Consider the following 13,785-nt stretch of genomic DNA (forward strand, 5'->3'; position numbering starts at 1 on the left):
GAAAACTGCCTTCCATGGGTGAAGCTCCACATTCACTTTTTCAACTACTCACTGGTGAGCTCGAGCAAGTATTTCCAACTTTCATCAAGCAAGCAATGGGTTACCAACTTGGGGCGACATATACGAAATAGACAACGCAGAATGCAACCTGCATCATATTTTGTCTCAATCCTCAAATTTTCTGCATCATATTTTGTCTCAATCCTCAAGTTCTCCACTGCTGCAGGTACAACACGAATATCATTCTCCACTGCTACAGGTTTGCCTACAACACGAATATCATTCAAGCTACGAGCCCCTGACCCAATATTTATAGTGAGATTGATTCTTGATGGACTCAGCTGAGTCAACAGCTTGTGCAAATCTCGGTACCATGACGAGGTCCGAAAGTGATCGCACTCCATCGATATATGAGACTCACATTCATCCCTTGCTTTGATAGAAATGGACGGTGGTACGCTCCCACCTGAATAGCTAAACACAGCAAGATTTGGAACTTCAAGCTCGAGTTTTGATGTATTGCGCGGCACAATGCTTATGCGTTGGAGTGTGGTGCTCTGGTGTTTTAATGCATTGCGCTGCACAATGCTCATGCGTTGGAGTGAAGAGCTCTCGACGAGTTTTGATGCATTGCGCTGCACAATGCTTATGCGTTGGAGTGAAGAGCTCTTGACGCGTATTGCAGTGCAATAGCAGCTAACAAGGCTCATATCCTCCAAGCAAGGGAAGCGAGATTCCAAGTCGTTGAAGAAGGAGTTACGGACAGCCACTGTCTCAAGATACAAACGCTTAAGCTTACGAAGCTCGTGCAGATGCATCCCATTCAATAGTATTCTATGATGCTTAAACGTATGAAGCTCGTGCACATTCATCCCATCCAATAGTATTCTATCATCAGAGATACAAGAATTTGAAAGTGACAGCTCCTCGATGGAATTGCAGCAGGAAGTTATACTTTTAAGCATATCAGCACTTTTCAAAACAACATTGTCCAAGCTGAGTGATTTGAGCATCGAGCAGTTGACGTTTCCATCAATTACACACCCACTTACAGATAATCGGAGGAGGGTTTCAGATCCGAGCACATCCGCCGGCAGAACGATTGTGATAGGAACGAATGTGGTAAGTTTGAATTCGAGATTAAGATCAGTAGCTCCCAATTTCATGGCATCCACGATCAATCTGTGGGCAAGAGGTTCACCTCTACTTGTACATCTATGCAATTTTAGACTAAAACTCTCGATCTTCAAGTTGGAGTCTTGATACCTTTGCATAGTCGCCGATGATCTCCAACCGAGATTTCTGAGCACGAGCACCGAACGAGTTAGCCAAGCGTTGTACCATGATTTGGAGATAAGAGTAGTTCGAGCAGCTTCTTCTTCACTTAAAGAAAGACTGTATCAGCTCAATCATAGCTTCCGGCAATCGGGTTTCGATTCGTTTGCGCTTTTCCATTTCAAGACACAACTACTGCAAAGTGTCGATCTTAACTAAGAAAAGAAATACAAGGGAGTAGCAACATAACCAAAATCAACCACAAATTCAATAAATAAATCTATCAACTTTCAAACATGTATGAGGAGATAAAGACCACGGTATTCAATTACAAAATTTATAGTTTTAAGAAGTTCTAAGAAGCAAATCCTTAAAGGTGATTCCAACTTCCAAGTAGAATGCATAAATAAACAAAATAAATATTTGAGGTCGAATAACTGACCTTTTCGAGAATCCAAAAGAATTATCAGAATCCAACCAAGCATTCAATCTCTGTAGTGCTCATGTGAGTGATTAATCAAGCATCAAAATCTTCGTAACAACCTTATATGTTGAGAGGAAAATAGAGGGTAGTGCCGTAGTGGAAGAGAAATAGGAAAACTAGAGCTATATATATATATATATATATATATATATATATATATATATATATATAATTTAGAGGTACCCAATCGATAGCATGATTAATTGAGTTGGTGCCGTCTTCTGCAGCACTTTTTATGTCGTGGCTCTCCATGGGAAACATATCTTCCATAGGATCTTTTTTTAGATTCAGTGTATCTTTTAAATATATAGATTCAGCAATTGATATGTACTCTTAATTGTTATTTTTTATTTATTTTATTTAACAATTATTTGGTCACCATTGTCGCTGAAATGGTTACTTGAGCAAGTGGAACTCTTTTCTCCCACGCCAAAAAGAAAAAGAAAATTGATGATAGCCCAAAAAAATGTTAAAGAAGTTATTTAAGGGATAAAGAGAGTATGTAACAAGTTTATATATTTGAACAGGGCAGAAAAAAATCGCTAATGCTATGTTATTTTAGAGGGAAATCCAACTCTCAAATCTTTATACCACGATTAGATCAAACATAGTTTAAAATATATGCAATTCTTTGATTTAAAAGGAAAATTTACAGTACAAAATTTTGGACATTCGAAAATCGAATCAAAACCAAAATTTGAAGTTGGTGAAGAAAATTGTTGGTCGAATTTGGTTGAGAATTCTAAAATTTCGAATTTTAGGTTTGGTTGAAAAATGCTCCCCTCAAACATGAGATCAATCCAACACAATGTTTCGTTGCATATACAATTGCCTCATTGGTACAAAGAGAAATCCAAGGTTATCATAACCAATCTATTATAGTAACTACGACCATTCGTGAGATGCACGATGAACATTGAAACTAAATGATATATTTAAATAAATAAATAAGTATAAATATTAATAAAATCAAAATATAAATTTTCAATTTTGTATAAAGCGTAATGATAATTATTTTTATTAAATAAAATTTAAAAGTTAATTTATGATAAAAAAAAACTACACATTATTATTATACAGTATTACGTATCATAATAAATAAATATTTTCATATTAAAATATAAATAAAAAGTTACTCTGTAAAATTATAATGAAAAAAAAAATATTTTAAAATTTTCATAATTTATTCATTTTAAATTCATTTTTAATTATTTTTATACTATATTAAACTTAATATGTATATTGAATATTTTTTCATGAATCAAATTTGACAATACGTGCAAAAGAATTAAAATATAGAAAAAAACAAAAATAAAAAACCAGTGAAAAAATTGGTGAAAGAAGATTGAGAAAAAACCAAAGGCTCGAGTCTAACTGTCTATATAGGAATCAATGCACATGACAAAACAACTCATCAAAACAATGACTATATATAAAAATCGTCTTAAAAGGACACTTCAAAGCTAAAACCAAAAAACTGATCTTGGTTGATGGAAACTACTAGTATGAAAATAAGACAATAAGTTCAACCCAATAAAAAATAGAATCCAACAGTCGAACCCAATGCAAATAAACCAAATGAACAAGGCAAATTAATAGCTAGTATCCTAAATAGTAAACTAAAAAAAAAAAAAAAATCATTCATCAAAAAGGCCCTAGCCAATTTTTCCATGCAAACTGCCTTCCATGGGTGAAGCTCCACATTCACTTTTTCAACTACTCCCTCGCCAGTGAGCTCGAGCAAATTTCATCAAGCAAGCAATGGGTTACCAACTTGGGGCGACATATACGAAATAGACATTGCAGAAAGCAAGCTGCATCATATTTTGTCTCAATCCTCAAATTCTCCACTGCTACAGGTTTGCCTACAACACGAGTATCATTCACGCTACGAGCCCTTAACCCAATATTTATAGTGAGATTGATTCTTGATGGACTCAGCTGAGTCAACAGCTTGTGCAAACATAGGTACCATGACGAGGTCAGAAAGTGATCGAACTCCATCGATATATGAGACTCACATTCATCCCTTGCTTTGATAGAAATGAACCACGGTACGCTCCCGCCTGAATAGCTAAACACAGCAAGATTTGGAACTTCAAGCTCGAGCTTTGATGCATCGCGCTGCACAATGCTTATGCGTTGGAGTGAAGAGCTCTTGACGCGTATTGCAGTGCAGTAGCAGCGAACAAGGCTCATATCCTCCAAGCAAGGCAACCGAGATTCCAAGTCGTGAAAGAAGGAGTTATCGACAGCCACTGTCTCAAGATACAAACGCTTAAGCTTATGAAGCTCGGGCAGATCCTCACCACTCAATAGTATTCTATGACGCTTAAGAAAAAGAAGCTGATGCACCTTCATCCCACTCAATAGTCTTCTATGATTAGAAATACAAGAATTTGAAAGTGACAGCTCCTCGATGGAATTGCAGCAGGAAGTCATAATTCTAAGCATAGCAGCACTTTTCAAAGCAACATTGTCCAAGCTGAGTGATTTGAGCATCGAGCAGTTGACGACGTTTCCATCAATTACACACCCACTTACAGATAATCGGAGGAGGGTTTCAGATCCGAGCACCTCCGCCGGAAGAACGAACGTGGTAGGAACGAATGTGGTAGGTTTGAATTCGAGATTAAGATCAGTAGCTCCCAATTTCATGGCATCCACGACCAATCTGTGGGCAAGAGGTTCACCTCTGCTTGTACATCTCTGCAATTTTAGCCTAAAACTCTCGATCTTCAAGTTGGAGTCTTGATACCTTCGCATAGTCGCCGATGATCTCCGACCGAGATTTCTGAGCACGAGCACCGGATGAGTTAGCCAAGCGTTGTACCATGATTTGGAGATAAGAGTGGTTCGAGCAGCTTCTTCTTCACTTAAGAAAGACTGTATCAGCTGAATCATAGCTTCCGGCAATTGGGTTTCGATTCGTTTGCGCTTTTCCATTTCAAGACACAACTAAGTGTCGATCTTAACTAAGAAATACAAAGTAGTAGCAACATAACCAAAATCAAACCACAAATTCAATAAATAAATTTATCAACTTTCAAACATGTACGAGGAGAAAAAAACCACGGTATTCAATTACAAAATTTATATCTATATATATATGTGTGTGAAGAAACTCAATCAGTCAATGGTTCTAAGAAGCAAATCCTTTAAGGTGATTCCAACTTCCAAGTAGAATGCATAAATAAACAAAATAAATATTTGGGGTCAAATAACTGACCTTTTCGAGAATACAGAATAATTATCCGAATCCAACCAAGCGTTCAATCTATAGATTTCCTCTTATTAATCAAGCATCAGAATCTTCATAACATCCTTGCAAAGTTGCAACAGCTATATTTGTAGAGAGGAAAATAGAGGGTAGTGCCCTAGTAGAAGAGAAAGAGGCGTTGCAAGAGAAATAGGAAAACTAGAGCTATATATAATTTAGAGGTACCCTATCGATACATCATTAATTGAGTTGGTGCCGTCTTCAGCAATTGATATGTATTAGTAATTGCTAGTATTTTTTATTTATTTTATTTAACTGGTCACTTTATTTTGGACTTTAATAATTAATTTTTTCTTTATCTTTTTTTTTTAATATAGCCACTTTTGTTGGCAAACGATATGTATTAGTATTATTTTTTTTTCTTCATTTTATTTAACATATCATTAGGTTTGGGCACAAGAATTAAGAAGTTAAAGATTAGTGTTTTAACTGTGCAGGTAATAAAGTAGAAAAATGGTAAAGTATAAAAGTGTAATTAATAACCCTTATTTTTTGGCTAATTCTTACCATATTTAAAAATGCTTCAAGATTCGTGGGACGATCGAAAAAGGAAATTGCATCAAAATTCGTGAAACATAGAAAACATTATTTTTTCTTTATCTTATAAATACTTCTTATTTACAAAAAACTACTTAAAATTCAATTTCAATCACAAATCTCATAAAACATTTGAATTTGATAATAGATTGTGGAAGGGGAAGAAACATTTTTTTTATTTAATACTTGAGTAGGTGTAAACTTGCTTGGAAAATTCAATGAATTAACAAAACCTCGTTGTAGAGAAAAAAGTATCATTGCTCCCCCTAAAAATAGTCCATATAAAATATCTACATATATCTTTATACAGTGATAACCATATAAACTCTAAATCATAATTTTTACCTATATAAATACAAACTTTTAATTTTCACAATAAAATGCTTTTACAATCACTCTATGTTTATAACATTCTTCCTCTCCTCTTCTCTTCAATTTATAACAGTTGCGTTCCCTCTTGAAATAAAATACTTCCTCCGGCCGCGATATCGTTTCCACATTGTGGAAAGCGCGAGTTTTAAGAAAATGGGTGGATAGTAGTGGATATGTAGTGAGTAGAGTTTGGGTCCCACTATTATTGTGAGTGGAAGTTTGTGGACCCTACTTCTATAAATGGAAGTGGAAACGATATCGCGGACGGACCAAAATGGCAAATGTGGAAACGATATCACGGACGAAGGGAGTACATGAAACAAAGAACAGACTACAAGTCTGTAGATTCAAGAATACATATATAGACCAAAATAGTTGAAAGCACAGAGGAACTCATTAATGATCAGTCATTTCATCACCATTTCAAGTAGAAACGAACCTTACGTCCCATTGGTGGAGCTCTTATTGCATCTTGCAGTAGAAGAGGCCGCCATTCTGCTTCATCCTCCTCGTATACTTCCATCTGTCCTTCCTTGAGATCAAACCGCTCAAACATATTCCGATCCCTCTTCGGACCCATCAGTTTCTCACATAGACTTTCAAGGGAGTGATCGTCTGACTTCTTCCCACATTCGCGATCAAGCCAGCAATGAGTTACCAACTTCGGGCGACATATGCAAAACAGACAACGCAGAATACAACCTGCATCATATTTTGCCTCAAGCTTCATATTCTCCACTGCTACAGGTTCGCCTACTACATGAACATTATACACGCCAGCAATCCTCTTTGTACAAGGCCGTGACCCCACTATTTTTATAGTGAGATTGATTCTTGATAGACTCAGCTGAGTCAACCGCTTGTGCAAATCTCGGTACCATGACGACGAGATCCGAAAGTGATGGCGCTCAATAGATATATGAGACTCCCATTCATCCCTTGCATCGATAGAAAGGGACGGTATGCCCACGCCTGAATAGCTAAAGACAGCAAGAATAGGAACTTTAAACTTGCCTATCAATACATTGACCGGTTGCTCAATGTTTATGCGTTGGAGCGAAGAGCTCGCAACCCATATTTGTCTGTAGCCATGGCAGTTAACAAGGCTCATATCCTCCAAGCAAGGGAACCGAGATTCCAAGTCGTCGAAGAAGGACTTATCAACATCCACCATCTCAAGATACAAACGCTTAAGCTTATGAAGCTCGTGCAGATTCGTCCCACTCAATAGTATTCTCTGATTAGAAAAAAAAGAATTTGAAAGTGACAGCTCCTCGATGGAATTGCAGCAGGAAGTTATGATTCGAAGCATATCATCACTTTTCAAAAGCACACTGTCCAAGCTGAGTGATTTGAGCATCGAGCAGTTGACGTTTCCATCAATTTCACACCCACTTACAGATAATCGGAGGAGGGATTCAGATCGGAGCACCTCTGGCGGCAGAACAAATGTGAAGAATTCGATTTTGAGATCAGTAGCTCCAAGTTTCATGGCATCCACAATCAATTTGTGGGCAAGAGGTTCAAAGCTCCTTCTACATCCTTGTATTTTTAACCTCAAACTCTCGATCTTCAAGTTGGAGTCTTGATACCTTCGCATGGTCTTCACTGTAAATCTCCAGAACACGGCCGCCGATGATCTCCAATGGAGATTTCTGAGCACGAGCACAGGACGAGTTAGCCAGGCGTTGTACCATGATTTGGAGACAAGAGTGGTTCGAGCAGCTTCTTCTTCACTCAAGAAAGACTGTATTAGGTGAATTATGGCTTCCGGTAATGGAGTTTCGACTCGTTTGCACTTTTCCATATCAAATTCAAGAGACAACTGCAAGTATTGATCTTAACTAAGTAATACAAAGCAATAGCAACATAACCAAAATCAAGCACAAATACAAGGAATAAATCTACCATCGTCAAACACTAAGACAGAGCAAACAGTCCCAAAAAGTAAGAATTCATTCCAATTGGTTCAATTGTTTCTTTGATATGAAAATAATCAGTCTAATTTTCAAGAGATAAATCTGAATCAATTAAACAGAGATGAAGAGCATCTTTCAAACATGTATGAGCAGAAAAAGACCATCCTATTCAATTAGGAGAATAATTATGAAGAAAATCACTCAGTCAATGGTGCTAAGAAGCAAATCCTTCAAGGGATTCACAACAGCATCTACACAAAATTTGCACAGATTCACTCACAACAACAACATTTGCCAACTGTCAACAGCAGCAGATTCACAACAGTTAACAGAAACATTTCGCACCATTACAATTCACAAAATTAGCAATAATGGCAAACAATTTATTTCAACCGTAAAAAGATTCACAACAGTTTCTTTCAACAAAACCGACAAAACATTAAGTCATTCACAATTTCTTTTGTAATCCAATATTAATCAACTAATTTAATTAGCTCTAAAATTTCCTCCCAAAAATAACTAATCAAGTGCTGATTAACAAAATAAATCAAGTCAAGTGTTAGAAATTAGAGCTTCGGAACATAGGGCTAATGCTTATTTACCTGTTGTGGCCGGCCGGATTCAGGCTGCTTGGTCGACGGCCGACGGGAAGAGGCGGGCGGAAAAGGGGGATGGCGGCGGGCCGCAACTGGGCCTGCTAGGCTGCTACTTCTTAAGGGCGGAGGGAGGCGCCGAGTCGCCAATGAGGAGGCCGCCGGCAGAGGGTACGGACCGCGGGGACGGCCAGACGGGCTGTGTGTTCAATTGGTTTCTGCCGTCTGAAGCGAAATGTGTGTGTCGCGCTGGGTGAAGGGGTGAGCAAACCCAAATTGAACCGCCCGAATCCACCCGGACGGATGGATTCGATCCGAACCGGACCGACTCAGTATATATATACTGTTCGATCCGGGTTAATTTTATAGGACTAAATTTTTTCGGGTCGATCTGGGTTTGAATCTGATCGAATCCATCGAACGCGGATCGACCCATATATTTATAAATTACTAATTATTTAATATATATATTTAATATTTGTAAATTGTAATAATATTAATAAAATCTAAATTCAAATGTCTACATTGTAATCCGAAAATTGGTACTCCTAAGCTCAATATTTTAAAATTTTAAAAATTTTAAATTTTTTTAACTGAATCTGTCTTTGAGTCAGATATTGTACATAGAGGCGGATATAGGAATTGAGGTTAGGGGATGAATTTATTGATCTACGACGTATGAAGACATTTACATGAGGGTTTGGGTGCGGGAGCTCGCGAAGCAAAATTTTTTAAGCATTTCGTACACTTAATTTTCATGCATTTTTTAACAATCACTTAATATAATAGATGATTGTTTACAATTCAATTAATTCAATATCAAGTAGATTGAAAGTATACAAAAACATACTTTTATGCATTATTTAAAATATATATATAATTCATTTTTTAAACAAATAAACTAACTTTCATTGTTAATGATTAGTATTTTTACTTTTAACATTCTCGGACTCAAATTCAACATTAAAAATTAAATAAGAAAAAAATAGGATAAAAATAACATAAATATAACAAATCAATGTACAATTTCAAATAATTAATATGGATAGTTGGATATACTATAAATAATGTATTATATTTTTTCTTCTATTTCTTATATACATATATATATATATATAGATATATAAAATAAAATAAAATATATATACAAAAAACTCAAAAATTGGGAGGGGCTAATACATATATATAGATATATAAAATAAGAGAAGGGCTAAAATAAGAGCATTTCTTAAGATATAAAATAAGAATCATTTTCCGCCCTTAGATCATCAAGATCTACGGTTGATTTGTAATCCTATTGGATGGATTTATAGTCCTAAATCGAATCCCAAAGGTAACAAAAATTTATTTCTGACAATTCATACATTTATTTGTTTTTCACAATTCATACATTCATATTGATAGTGAGATTGATTCTTGAGGGACTCAGCTGAGTCAACAACCTCTGCAAACATCGGTACCATGAAGAAGTTGCAAAGATACACCACTCCACAATAGTAGTATAAGAGCATCCGCAGTGGTGACCCGATAGGGGGACTTGAGTCACCCGCCAATCGGGCCGCCCCCTGCAGCGAAGCTTGACTCGATGGGGTCCCGATAGATCGGGTGTGCCCCGATAGGCGTTAATGTTAGGCGCGTGTTTTACACGCTATACATTACGATTTAAAAAAAAAATCAAATTTTATTTACTTGCTTTTCACTTTTTCATAACTTTCAATATTAATTATAACACTTTTTCATCACTCTCAATATATTCAACAACTTTTTCTCTACTCTCAATACACTCAACAACTTTTTTCTTAAAATCTGTGCCACTCTCCCCTAAGAAGTTCTTTCATGGAGAGAGATGCAATTATTCCACCCAAAAGTAGTCAATAGAAATACTATAGAGTTATGAGTCTAATGACCATGTAAACTCTGAACCATAATTTGTACCTTTATAAATAAAGATTTTTTATCTTCACAATAAAATGCTCTTACACGGAGTATAAAAGTATACAATTATTCACAGTTGCATCCCCTCTTGCGGCATTTATCCGAAAACAAATTCCTCCATATTCTATCGTTTTCACACAATTTCACCCACAAAATTCAAAGCATAAACCAAAAACAACAATTTTTTTTAAAAATTTCTCGTTGCGCACTCAGTAAAGACATAATTGAAACAACAAACATGAATATGAATATATACATATAGGATAACAAAATAGTACTTGCGAAAAATATACTCCAAGTCTGTAGATTCAGCTACATATAACAAAATACTTCAAATATATATATAGGATAACAAAATACTTGAAACCACACTACAAGTCTGTAGATTCAGGAATACATATACATACCAAAATAGTTCAAAGCACATAGGAACTCATTTACGATCAGTGATCACCACTTCAAGTGGAAACGAACTTTACGTCCCATTGGAGGAGTTGTTAATGCATCTTGCAGTAGAAGAGGCCGCCATTTTGCTACATCCTCATCGTATACTTCCATTTTCCCTTCCTTGAGCTCAAACATTTTCCGACCACCCTTTTTTGGACCCATCAGTTTCTCACAGAGAGTTTTAAGGGAGTGATTGTTTGACATCCGACATTCACAATCAAGCCAGCAAAGAGTTACCAACTTTGGGCGACACATTCGAAATAGACAACGCATAATACGACCTATATCGTATTCTGTCTCAACCCTCATATTCTCCACTGCTACTGGATTGGCTACAGCACGAATATCATTCAGGCATCTATTTGTACAAGGCCGTGACCCCACTATTTTTATAGTGAGATTGATTCTTGATAGACTCAGCTGAGTCAACCGCTTGTGCAAATCTCGGTACCATGAGGAGGTCTCATTGTGATGGCGCTCAATCGATATATGAGACTCCCATTCATCCCTTGCTCTGATAGAAATGGACTGTATATTGTGACGTATGTCACTTCCTGAATAGCTAAATACAGCAAGATTTGGAACTTCAAACTTGAGTTCTGATGCAGCGCCCACAATGCTTATGCGTTGGAGTGAAGAGCTCTTGACTTGTATTTCTTGCCAGTAATAGCCGCAGTCAACAAGGCTCAGATCCTCCAAGCAAGGGAACCTTGATTCCAAGTCGTAGAAGAAGGACTTATGATCACGTTTCAAAAACACTCCGTCTCCGTCCAATATGAGTGATTTGAGCATCGAGCACTTGACGTTTCCATCAATTTCACACCCACTTACAGATAATCGGAGGAGGGTTTCAGATCCGAGCACCTCCGCCGGCAGAACGAATGTAGAGCTGAATTGGAGTTTGAGATCAGTAGCTCCCAATTTCATGGCATCCACGATCAATTTGTGGGCAAGAGGTTCAAGGCTACTTATTAATCCCAACATTTTTAGCCTCAAACTCTCGATCTTCAAGTTGGAGTCTCGATACCTTCGCATGGTCTTCGCTGCAAATTTCGAGAACTTGGCCGCCGCCGATGATTTCCCATGGAAACTTCTGAACACGAGCACGATCACGGGACGAGATAGCCAGGCTTTGTACCATGATTTGGAGATGAGAGTGGTTCGAGCAGCTTCTTCATCACTCAACAAAGACTGTATTATGTGTATTATGGCTTCCGGCAATCGGGTTTCGATCCGTTTCTTCTTTCTCTTTACCATTTCAACACACGACTACTGAAAGCTTTAACTAAGAAATACAAAATCGACCATTGAGAGGAAAAGAGAGAAAAAGGAAGGAAGAAAATAAAGGCAGGGGAAGTGGCGGAAGAGAAAGAGGCGTTGCAAGAGAAATAGGAAAAGTAGGCCTATAATTTAGAGGTACCCCTATGGAATGATTACTTGAGCGAGCAAGTGGACTTAATGTCACCGCCGTCAGCACTCTCCATTGGAAACATAACTTGCATTTTTTCTACTTTTAAGCATTCCCTTATTGTGTATTTTTCCAAGATATCTGTCGACCAAAATTATGCTATGGTTGGCATAGTCTTTGATAAAATAGATGATTACTATATGGTGTGGATTCTATTACAATATGATCGCAACTCATTAAATTTTCGATTCGATTCAGAGAAGATAATTATCTATGAGTGTTTGTTCTGCTATGTCGATAATAAATAAAAGTCATGGATAATCTCTTTCAAATGTAGAATTAGAGCATTCGCAATGGGCTTACTTGATAGCATACTTGATAGTGGTTGTGTTATTGAGTAGGACCAGTAGGTAGTGCTGCATTGGATAGCCTACTTGATAACATTAATTTTGATTTTTATGTTTTTCATTTAAATTTAATTGCATAATTTAAATAACATATTTTTCTATTTTTTAAATACGTCATTAAACATAAAATTTAAAAACACCTAAAACATAAAAAAAAATTACATAAAAATTAACAACACCTAAAACATCATATTACCCCATCATTAAAATTACATAATTAAAATCCTAGTCTAGACCACGACGCCTGAGCACGTCGGCGACCACGGACGCGTGCAATGCCCTTTCTGCGTCCGTCATGTGCGTCGTATCCGCGTTCAGGAGCTGCATATCGAGCTCTCTCTCCTTGATATCGTTCCTCCGCTGGTACTGGGCGGTGAATGCCCTCATCTGCTGGTCGGACCTGTCCAACCTCTCCACTATTTTCGGTGGAGGCTCTGAGCTCGTATGCAACGCTGCTGCCTTCCCTTTCCCCTTTGCCGCCTTCACCGCCTTGTTGCCAATGGGCCGGGAAGAGGAGATCTCCTCGCCCGACGCCGAGGTGGTGAAGCCGCCCTCTTCCGTAGTCTTTGTCCTCTTGGAGGCATGCACGTCTCCAACGAGGTACATCGACTTGAACTTGGGATTGTTCCGTAGAACTCTCCACGCGTTCCAATAGTTGAATGCAGCTTTTTGTGGGCTTCGAGCCTTGAAGAGGATTTGGGCCTTGTCACGAATCATATCGTCAGAATGACCGGAAGGCCAATTATTGTTCATCTCCACCCAAATAGATTCCCAGAGACGCACATCCGCGCTCACTCGGGCCCAGTGGCCTTGAAGTTGATGGATCTTAAGGTCGACGCCGATGATGGGGTTCACACGTGCGCGGATCCGGCCCCAATACGCCTCCCCCTTCTCATCCGTCCCACGGATCGCGTCATTGGTCTCCTCCGCCCAAACTTGGACGATAAGATCCGTATGCTCAGGAAGGTAAGTATGACGGATCCTTACTTCCTTGTCGTGCTTGATTTTGGTGGCCACTTCCTTCCTCCGGCCACCCTTCTTTGGTTTGGAGGCACTCTGCTCTGCACTGACCGGTCCTCCTCGGGTGGGGTCTCCTCCAAGTTGATTCTTCCCATATCGGGGTGATAA

At 37.9% G+C, this 13,785-nt stretch overlaps 1 protein-coding gene across 4 annotated transcripts; it reads right to left on the bottom strand.

The window, feature by feature from the left end:
- Positions 1–3,170: 3,170 nt before the first annotated feature.
- On the bottom strand, positions 3,171–8,766 carry LOC130991624 (uncharacterized). 4 transcript variants are annotated; one of them, XM_057915936.1, is made up of 3 exons: positions 8,470–8,766; positions 4,989–7,773; positions 3,171–4,734 (listed from the first exon to the last, which is right to left on the bottom strand). In XM_057915936.1, the coding sequence occupies exon 3, from the start codon at positions 4,703–4,705 to the stop codon at positions 3,476–3,478; it is 1,230 nt and encodes a 409-aa protein (XP_057771919.1). In that variant the 5' UTR covers positions 4,706–4,734; positions 4,989–7,773; positions 8,470–8,766; the 3' UTR covers positions 3,171–3,475. The 4 variants fall into 4 exon arrangements, 3 of the variants coding, with proteins under 3 accessions (XP_057771919.1, XP_057771918.1, XP_057771917.1); XM_057915935.1 differs by having other exon boundaries at positions 6,388–7,679; positions 8,470–8,755; XM_057915934.1 differs by having other exon boundaries at positions 6,388–7,773; positions 8,470–8,755.
- Positions 8,767–13,785: the final 5,019 nt, after the last annotated feature.

The sequence above is a fragment of the Salvia miltiorrhiza genome, chromosome 7 (genome assembly GCF_028751815.1).
Source record: "Salvia miltiorrhiza cultivar Shanhuang (shh) chromosome 7, IMPLAD_Smil_shh, whole genome shotgun sequence".
NCBI classification, from domain to species: Eukaryota; Viridiplantae; Streptophyta; class Magnoliopsida; order Lamiales; family Lamiaceae; genus Salvia; species Salvia miltiorrhiza.

Bases quoted from the DNA above. Each gene is read 5' to 3' on its own strand.
- LOC130991624 (XM_057915934.1), bottom strand. From the start codon at position 7,755: ATGGAAAAGTGCAAACGAGTCGAAACTCCATTACCGGAAGCCATAATT. The intron at 4,735-6,387 runs GTTCGTTTCTAC...TGTATTTCTTAG, and splicing joins CTCCACCAATGGGACGTAAG to TTAAGATCGACACTTAGTTG.